The following is a 10795-nucleotide window of genomic DNA, read 5'->3' as shown; positions in this document are numbered from 1 at the left end:
ATGGAGATCCGACCGGACAGGTTCAAGGCTTCCGCAGCCAAAACTCTGGGCAAAATTCACAGGTAAGCACTTTTAACACGCACTTTTCATCACAAGACTTACTTTGATGTGAATTTGGACACGTCTGACCCGCCGGCAGTTTTTGTGGCGCTCGTCTTCCCTCCAAAATCCGAATCCAAACCAAGTTCACTTTTAAATTTTACTTTCAATGGCGGGCATGTCTTGTCCAACATTTTGCATGGAAACAATTATAAATCTAGTGGCTTTTGGATGCGCGGAGTGATATGAGTAGTGCATGTGATTAAAAAATGTTTCTGCTGATTAAAAAAAATTGCAAAATCTGCACTAGAATTCACAGTTTTTAAATTGTACAATTTCGTGTGGTTGTTTTTTTTCTTTTTCTGGTCGTTTTTGGCAGTTATTGGAGTGGGTTTTGGAGACGCGTGAGACCATAGTGCCATTACATAATATTGATGTGAGATGTTGGCACTGCTTTCGTACAGGAGCAGCTTGGGCTCGTGTGGGCAGCAGGCTTAGATCTTTTTTCAGGAACGAGTTATCGAGTCAAAGTTGTGGTTTTGTATTTTATAAGACATTTTTCAGCTTCGAGTAAAAAATGATTTAAAATGTACAGAATTAATAGAGAAATAATATTCAGTTTTGACAATCTCTTTTTAATCAACCAACTTCACTCAGTTTCAGCTGTCTTTTTTCCTGTTTAAAAGATGTAATAGTTTTTTATTTAAATTTTTAATAATCTATGGCAATGGTCCTGATTTTTATTTATTTTTATTATTCTAAAGATCGACTACAAAATATGCCATATAGCTTATAATACTTAGTTTCTTGGACACCTTATTTAAATATAATCTACACTAACTACACAACAAAACAGTCTTAAATGCAGATATGATGCACATTTACTAAAATCAACTTTTATTTTATTTATTTCTCAAATCAGAGATAATATTCTTGACAGAGCCTTGTCTGATACCGCCCTCTTTAAGCTTTCTCTCAGGATTTGAGGTAGAAACGAACGTTATAAATCCCGTCCTGAAATAGCCTGTTTTTCAGTCCAGCTGTCAGCCATGCAAATCCCCACTCTGTCTCCGCCCCCTTGGTCCACCCCAGCGCAGGGACTTCCTCCGGTCCCTCCACCCTGCACCCTCCACCCTCCACCCTGCCCATAGGTGCCCGTGCCCGCCTCCTGAGTAAGATTAACAGCACATCAGGAGAATCTAGTCCTAAGTATGGATGGTCCGATATGGATTGTACAGTCAATATTAGGGCTGCAGCTAACGATTATTTTAATAGTCACCAAGGCAGCAATAATTTTTTCCATTTGTCTACAAGTCAAATGATTATTTGTATTTTTAAATAGATTTTAAGTAAATAAAGATTGAAATATGGTGTCTAAAGGCTACAAATGTGTATTATCGATAAAAAATAAAATGATTTTATTGGGCAAAATAGCTCAGTTGATAGAACGTTTTGTGATACTGTTGTTGTGTCTTCGGGCAAGACACTTAACCCACCATTCCCCTTTTCTTTCTGCGTATACTGGTGTATGAATGTGCGTGTGAATGAGTGAGTTCGTGGATGTAAAGTGCTTTGAGTGCCTTGAAAGTGGAAAAGCGTTTTATTAAAATGTCAGTATTTCCCATTATTAATTTTTGATATTTTGATCATTTCTTATTGATGCACCTGTCCATTTGCATGTGTTTTAGAGTTGGTTTAGTGGAGTTAAAAATTGTGATCAAAATATGATTATTCAGATGTAGCCAGAGCCATTACTGATACAATATTTGTTTGGCTGTTGTGGCTGATATCCAATATTTTCCAGTGTTGATACAAATACTTTAAAATCTCTTCAAGAGGAAATCAGTGGCTAGACATTAGAGAAGAAATATATTCCATGGAGTGACTGACTTTTTCTGCGACTCAAAGGATATTTCTTGGACAAAATGGTTGAAATATAAACAAAAAGAGACTTGATTGACCATTCAGCATCCTTATTGCAGTGAAACAGTGCCCCAAGCTTTGTATTGGTTGTATTTTTTTTTGTTTTTTTGTTTGTTCTTTATTACACAAAACTTGAAAAACTGAATAAATAAAAAGCCTTTTTTGTTTAAATCTCTTCAAGCAAGGCTCACAAATTGTAGTCAAATTCATACAAATACATTCTTTTGTCAATTTCAGAAAAAAAAATTGCAAAGTTTATTCATCGCAGTATAATATCAGAAGTTGTGTTTTGTAATGATGATTGTGTTAACATATACAGCCACCTATACTATTTCCATTGTAAGCCTCTGGTCCGATGAAAAAGTCAAATGGAGAACGACACAAGGGCAAAAAGACTAATATCAATTCTTAATATTACGGAATTTAACCGATACGATACATGAAAAATCCCACATGTCAGTTTATATCAATATTGGTACCGATTACGCTTGCCAAGAGTAATGAAAATCAGATACTAATCCATTCTGAAACTAGTATCGAAAGCAGGTATTGATACTAGAACAAAAAAATTGATCAAATCTGACTTACCTTGAGTTTTACCAAAATTAAGGCCGCTTGGTATAACAAACAAATACTATTACTAAGTTATTATTAAAGTTTATAAAAATGAGTTTATTCTTTAGTATTGAAATCGAGTTTGAAATATATACTACATATTTTACACCATATGTCAGGTTATGGTTCGGTCAGATTTCATGGATTTTTTTATATTTCTTCACCTTACTTTCTCCTGTCTTCCAGATGTATCAGATGTACTACAGTCTGGAGTAGAAAGGGCATCCCTGCGTGGTGTGAATGCGTTAGCGTGCGCAGCCTCTCTCGCGCAGACAAACTGTGATCCCCCGCGACGAGAGCAGCCAAGAGCTTATTTATTATTTAGGCATTTCTCCATCAGAATGCATGCCCTCCTGTTTCTAATTTCAACCTCTCAAAGTAAGCACAAACTTCTGCGCCGCAAGGTTCAACTGGCTCCTGCCCCTTTTTGAACTTTTTAACATCGGTACATCTGCAGTGTGGACAATCAATCAGGACAAATCAATCTTTAAACGTAGCTGGGATGAAAATTTTGGTACTTTTAGATACTGCAGTTGAGCCAGTACCTCCTATTTTCTGTTTGAATGTCAAAAGGAATATATAATTTATTTTTATCTTTGACTATTCAGAAATCTGTGCTCTGTTCAAGTTTTCCTTCTATTTACTCCAAAGCCGCCATGTTTGTTTTGACACCAGCAGAGCCTGTGTTTATCTGATTGGTTAATCCACTTGTCAATCATGTCCATCTGAATTTGCAAAGACACCACTTAGACTATCTTCAGTTGGAGTAATGAGCATTTACTGATGGATAGAGACATGCACATCCAACAAAAATTGCGACTGCGTGCTGGTTCCAAAGACAAAAATAGTGCAAAAAAGAGAGAAGGAGATCCGCACTGCAGTTCTTTGAAGCTCCCAAATCTTTATTTCCTTCTTCAGACATGTCAATAATCAAACTGAAGAAGTTCATTATCAAACTGGGAGTGTCATGCTTTAGTTTAGAGTAGTAGTGACAAAAAGAGGTCTTCAATATAAATTTTTTGATAATTGTCTAAAGTATCAATGCTCAGATAAGAACTGATAATAAAACTAATATTGAAAGTCAATACTGGGGGAAAAAATTGAAAAAGAACTAGACCGGACCTTTCCTTAGTAGTTTTAATATGGTCCTAATCTATGTCGAATCACATGGAAATATTAAGGAAACGATTTTTATTTTACACATGTCTGAAGAAGGGTTTGGCCCGAAACTTCATATTGTGGTGTCGATAAATAAAAATTTGGGAGCTTGAAAGAACTGCAGTGCGGATCTCTTTCTTTCCTTTTTTTTTTGTAATGAGCATTTAACAATTTCAAAGCAATATGTGATATCTTATAAATGGTAAAAAGTTCTCAAAATGGCACCTGTAAACAAAAAGGAAGCTGTAATCCATGAATGAGATTGTTAAGTGTGACGTCATCACAGCTACTTGCTTTAGTGTTTTTATTTTAGACTCATATTGTGGAAAAAATAATTAGATCATTTTTGCTAAAGATTCATTATCAATTGTCAAAACATGTCAAAACAGCTTTGATAGACACAGATGTTGATACCACAATAGTAATTACCGACACAAAATAATAGTCGTTTCTTTAATATTTTCATGTGATTCGACATAGATTAGGACCAGTTTAGTCCTTTTTCCATTTTTTTTTTCTCAGTGTCTGTACTTACGATGTTAGTTTTATTATCAATTCGTATCTGAGCATCGATACTTTTGCGAATTATCACAAAATGAATATTGAGACCACTTTTTGTCACTAGTATTTATCTAAACTAAAGCATGACACTCCCAGTTTGAGAGTGAACCATAGAATTAACAAAACACTCAATAAATAGAAGAATGAAACACTATCTGTAGTTAGTTCCTAGTCATGGATGTTAATTATTCACCAAAAAAATAAGAAAAAGATCACACAAAAAAATCTATTGTGACAGCTGATAGTTCCTACTGATCGTGAATGACTTGAATTGATATTGCGTCTGTTGTGTGAAGGTCGCATGTGTGCACGGGACAGGGCCAGAGCGAGCTTCGTGACTGGATGGGGAGGTGGGGGTCTCCCTGGGTGACACCGTCCCACAGAGACCCAATCTGTTCACTTCAGGGAGAGGACAGAGGAGAGGGGAGAGGGGAGGAGAGAGGCTGGAGGAAGGGGAATCACCGCTGCACAGACCATTGTGTTACGATGATAAAAACGCCTGCTTTGCTGTTGTGTACGGTGAATAATTTGGTAAATAGTGAAATTAAAGAAAGAAAAACTGGAGTTGGAATGGATTTATGTAAGAGTTTTGTTTACAGCGCACACTTGAAGCATGTCCAGGAGCTTTCTATTGTGTTATTGAATATTAGATTGAGAGAAGACAAGAATATTGACTGCTAAACCTACTGTATGTAAAGACATTTTTGAGCATGTACGTGTACAGCATGTACAGTTCTAAACTGGAAGCAGGAGATATTATTACCTAAATATTTACAGTTATTAAAATAATGTCCATTAAATTTGCTATTCAGTTTTAAATGTTTCTCAGCAGGAAAATTGTGTAATTGTAGGGCCAAAACATGAATTCATAATGTTTTTTTCAACACCATATTTGACTTTGTGGCTAGAGTCATCTAAAATCAATACCAAGATACTAATTGATAGTAAAATTATGTTATTCTTTTTCAGAATTAGTACTGGCAATGGCAAATATCAAGGTATTTTAAAAGCAAAAAAGTGTCCCATCTACAATTATATTAGTCTCTTCAAAAATTGATGTAAACATTGTACCGTGAGATGCATATCGTGATAATATCCTACCGTGAGATTTGGATATTGTTACATCCCTAAGAGGCTCTATTCACGCTTACATCACAAACCAGGAAGATGTTAGGAAAGATGCAATTACAACTTCCGCCCGGCTCTGTTTGCAGTAGTAAGTCTAGTAAAATCTAGGAAAAATTAGAAAATGGCCCAGTTTTCTTCATCTACATGTCATTGTAGCATTCTGTTATGTTTGGCTAATCAACAATTTCAACCATACTTCAGTTTTCATCATTTCCCCACTGACGCACAACTCCGAGCGCAGTAGGTACATACGATTAGAAGAGACGAGGCGCCAAATTCAATGCCAAACACCACATACGTATGCAGTCTTACCGCTGATCACGTTTACTTCATTGAGCTTTATCACTGTTGGTCAGCGAGCCCAGTGTCGGTAACTACACACAAAGTCGTCATCGCATCTTTCCAAACATCTCCCTGGTTTGTGATGTAAGCGTGAATATAGGCTATTAGGGACGATATCAAACTCTCACAGTACAATATTATGACAATGCATCTCACAGTATGATATTTATTGCAATATTTTGAACAGACTGATATAATTGTAGATGGGACACTTTTTTTGCTTTTAAAATACCTTGATAAGATTTTGGTGTGAATTATTTTCATCATAATCCCAAGAATTCAAGTAAAAAGCATATATCTTTATGTTTTCTGCTCTGAAAGAAATCATGGGAAATGTAGTTCCCGATGTTTATAAGCTGTTGCTGTTATAAAACCATGCATTCGAGCAAAGGAACTTGTAATATGATGAATTGTGACAGCCCACGATATTGTTATGAGACTTTTGACGATACGATATCACAATTTATGTCGGTTATTGTTATATCCCTAGAGCCTTTTGTATAAAAGTATGATTATTTTAATTTGGGGATGATAAAGGATATAAAAGTTCACATATAGGAGTTGCATCTTATGGTCAAACGTGCGCTATTAAACGTTTCTGGTGGAGGGTAAGCCGCCTTCTTGTCTCCATGGAGGTTCTTAGAATGCTCCACAGTATGGCATTACGCTTGACTTTCTTGTACTTAATAAATTACAAGTGTTTTTATTGCTGAAAATTCCCTTTAAAATGCATTCTTACTATGAGCGAGGCTGCTTTTCCACAGATCTGACCTGCAACCTGACCTGGTAATCCCCGCTTGTCTCCATGGGGACAGATAAGTTTAGTGCCATACTGTTCAACATGCCACGCAATGCAGTAACATCCATGGTGTCAAGCCGGTGGCAGACCTTACACGAAAAAAGTTACACCATGCACCTTTGTTATCATGGTTTCAGAATAGATATCCATCATCAGACTTTTTTTCCCCCTTAATATAGTAGAAATAGAAAGTCTTGAAATCTCAGCATCATGACAATGCTTACCACACAAACCTGTTTATTCCATGTAAGACTGTAAACAATGAAATGAATATAAATGTCTTGTACTGACCAGTGCGTCTGTGGTTACGTAATACCTGAGCGACCCCGGCCTCCATACACTGTCTCTCCATCATCCTCTTATGAGCGGATTAGACCAGCGCACGATGAATTGGTAAATTTAATATAGCGTGCGAGCTAACAGTTCCAGGTCAGCATAGACAGGACAGGTGCGAAAAGGGACCGGACACCATTTTAAAATACTGTTAAAAGTGTTGGGATGTAACAATAACTAAAATATCGTGATATTGTATCGTCAAAAGTCTCACAATAATACCTTGGGCTGTCACAATATATCGAATTACAAAATCCTTTGCTTAAATGCATGGTTTTATAGTACCAATAGCTAAAGAACATTGGAAACTACATATCCCATGAATCATTTTAGCACAGACAACAAGAAGAAATATGTTTTTACTAGAACTGTTGGGATTATGATGGTAATATTTCACATCAAAATCTTCTCAGGGTAATTTAAAAGCAAAAAAGTGTCATATCCTCAATTATATTCGTCAAATTCTTCAAAATAAATGTTCACAGTATAGCATTCAATTTATCTCCATGGTGACTAGTTCAATCAGTTCAAGTTACAGGTCAGATCTGTGGAGATTTGTTAATAAAATAAGGATTGAATAAATGCAATATAGACAGTTAAAGAGATGGTAGTGCATTTCTGTCAGGTATTAAGTGCTAACACATATTTAGATACATGTTACTTTGTTTTGAAAATACAATGTTCATACATATTAAATAAGTTTCATTTTGCCCCTTTGCTCCCTGCACTGCTACTCCCCCTTCAGAGCACTATCACGACACAGTCAGCATGCATCCTGCTAATGACACAACTGTATTTCTATAGCACATTTTACAAACAAAGCAGTTTTCAAAGTGTTGCACAGTGATTGATTAAACGAAGACAACAAAAAGATACATTATTAAAATTTGGTCATACCGGTCCTAAAATCAGTAAAAATCAAATAAAAGCAAAACCATAAAAATCATAAAATTGCAGTAAGTAAGTAAAATAAATTAAAATAAATAAAAGACACAGAGGACCACACAACACAGGCGGTGTTAAAAGACAGAGAATAAAAGTAGGTTTTAAGACGAGACTTAAAACACCCCTCTGTGGGGGCTGTTCAAACGTGGGGGGGGCACAGCATTACAGAGTTTGGGGTCAGCCACAGAGAAGGTCCCGTCTTCCCTGGTTTTAAGTCTCGTTGTAGACACCCTGAGCTGGAGCTGGCCCTCCGACCTCAAAGTGCGTGTGGGGGAGTAAATTTGGATGATGTCCGAGACGTACTGTGGGGTCAGTCCATTCAAAGCTTTAAAAAAAACAATAAAATCTTAAAATCAGCTTTAAAACAAACGGGAAGCCGATGTAACAACGCTAAAATCAGGGTAATGTGCTCATGTTTTATGGTTCCAATTAAAAGGCGCGCAGCAGAATTGTGGACCAACTGTAAGTGAGAAAGTGCATTACAGTCATCTAAATGAGAGAAGGTAAAAGCGTGTGTGACCTGTTCAGATGATTTAAAAGATAAAAAAGGTTTAGTTTTAGATAAAACCCACAGATGATAAAAGCACAGATTTTACAACTGCATTCACATCGCATCAGATCTGTGAAGCTGCATTGTATTGTTTTTTATCATGCTTTTGTAAAATTATGGAAAATTGCAGGAGCATGGGTGACTTGGGTAGGCATGAGTAGGCTTGTGGGCTGAGCATTGGACCACATTATACAGCTAATCATATGGATGGTTCGCATAAGGCCCAGGAGAGATCGCTAGATTACTTAAACATGCATGGATGAAGTATTAAACCTTTTCAGGCATGTTTTGATGAGAACAATGTTATATATGTTAAATATAACATAGTAGAAAGCTCCTTTAATAGCCAGGCTGGCCACCACTCAATTTCATTTCTCTCCAGCGACTAGGTCAGGAATTAGAATACACTAGACGGTTTGCAAGAACCCCAGAAGTGTGAGTTCGGGCACCAGCCAATCTGCAAAGAGACATACATTCTGTGTTGGCAACGATTCCCAAGGTCAAGGATTTAAAGCCGGAACAAAGAAAATGTTTGGTGAATTTTATCAAGGGGAAAGACGTTATTGCCCTTCTTCCTACGGGATTTGGGAAAAGCTTAATATACCAGTTAGCCCCATTACATATGTCACGACCAAATAGCAGCGACTGCTTAAATTAAAAAAGTACCCGCCTACTGTCGAGCGAACGAATTCTAATGCTGCGAGGTCAGATGCTTTCCACGAAGTGAAACCAGCTGATGAATCAGGCTAACGCTTTAATGTTGAATATTTCGGGCAAAGCAACACATCACCTTGGAGATAAGCAGGTAGCCTACCTTCCACCAGAAATGTTACACAGTGCACCTTTAAAGTAATCAAAGAAATTAAGCTTATTGAAATGTGGGTAAATAAAATTATATCATTAATACATAGATTTTTATTTAGTAAAGGTACTAATAGAAGCGTAACATTTCACTATCATAAATTATCCAACTTAAAAAGAAAAATAGAATACTGAAATACCAGCTCTTACTGCCCTTCCAAGACAGTTGAATTATCATATTCTACAAACTGACAACAACCATCCAAATAATTCATTGCTTCTAAATTATTCAGTTCAAGTTGTTGTAAGATATTTCGTATTTCAATATCACAATGTCACTGTTGCTACATGAACAGTAAACAACCAGTGATTTGCGTGAACATTTTCTAGTATTCTGCTGTGTGTGTTTTAATAATACATGTTGTGAGTGGGAGGGAGGTGGAGCCATGCATAAATGTACAGATGCCTCATGTGGTGGTCATAGAAGTCTAAGCTGTGAGTCATATGAGTTCTCAGTTTTATGACTTAAGTTATCAGCTATAGCCTGTTACTTTATAGATTCTTGTGTGAAATTTGTACTCTACATTTGACCCATGCTGCTGGAACAAATGGTCAGGAGCGTTGGGAGGAAAGAAATATTGTAAATAAATACTTTGTAGTATAAAGTAAAAATAAAAGGATATAAAATTAGCACTTTCAGAAACTTACAGTGTCTTTTATAATGGGCTAAAGTGATATTTCTGTAGTTAATCAAGTTATTAAAGGAACTGTACAGTCTCCTTTCCATAGAACCGATACAGGACAAAACGGCACGGAGCCGGAGTGTTTCCACTGTGTACCACCCCCTTTTACGGACCTCTGGAAATACTACCTTCCAAAGCGGTCTGGAACGGTTGGGACCTGGGACCGGCTCACGGGGGGCGGGGCTAGTCACCAAGTTTCCTACAGTCATGGAAACCCTGGAAAAGTCATGGAAATTGAAAATGTAATTTTCCAGGGATGAAAAGTCATGAAATTTTGTAAATTCAATGAAAGTTTTGGAAAAGTCATGGAATTTTAGTATCACTTTCATGTAACTACAGTGTTCTGTTAAGCTATCATTAGGCTATTATGATTATTTCCAAACGTATGCACCTTTTGTTTAAAAGAGACGACAGTAAATGCACTGACAGGATTTTGAATGTTAAAAAACTATAATACCAAACCATAAAGTGAGTGGAAAGGATTAACATTTCATATTTAGCCCTAAAAGTATGATGAATTCTACACATGTCGGGTGCTGTGAAGTCATGGAAAATTCACTTTAGGTCATGAAAGAATTTTGAAATGTTGTCTGTGAAAAAGATTGGGAACCCTGACCCCCGTGCAGTCATTGGATGATAGTGCATAGTCCAATAGTGCACATGTGGCAACATAGTAGTAAATAGTGCGAACCATGTAACTTTTAATTAACAATGGCACAGATGCTCACATACCGGTAAAACAAAAGAGTTGAAGTAACAGCGTGCAGTGTGAAACTTATATCCACCCAAAAACACAAAAGTGTTGTGCATAATAATAAATCCACATCAGTATAGAGCCTGTGCTCTTACAGTTTTAAA

The 10795-nt window shown here is 36.7% G+C and overlaps 1 protein-coding gene across 1 annotated transcript in view; it reads left to right on the top strand.

Annotated features, from left to right (window-relative positions):
- slc17a7a (solute carrier family 17 member 7a) overlaps window positions 1-10795 on the top strand; it is a 31596-nt gene continuing 20801 nt past the window's right edge. Inside the window, exon 1 of the mRNA XM_020922670.1 lies at window positions 1-62. Coding sequence (XP_020778329.1) covers window positions 1-62 — 62 coding nt within the window. The remainder of the gene's footprint in view (window positions 63-10795) is intronic.

Source organism: Boleophthalmus pectinirostris, unplaced genomic scaffold, assembly GCF_026225935.1.
Source record: "Boleophthalmus pectinirostris isolate CB_2022bp ecotype Guang Dong unplaced genomic scaffold, ASM2622593v1 HiC_scaffold_17, whole genome shotgun sequence".
NCBI lineage: Eukaryota > Metazoa > Chordata > Actinopteri > Gobiiformes > Gobiidae > Boleophthalmus > Boleophthalmus pectinirostris.
The sequence above is the reverse complement of the archived record's forward strand: the minus strand, read 5'-3'. Positions and strand labels throughout refer to the sequence as shown.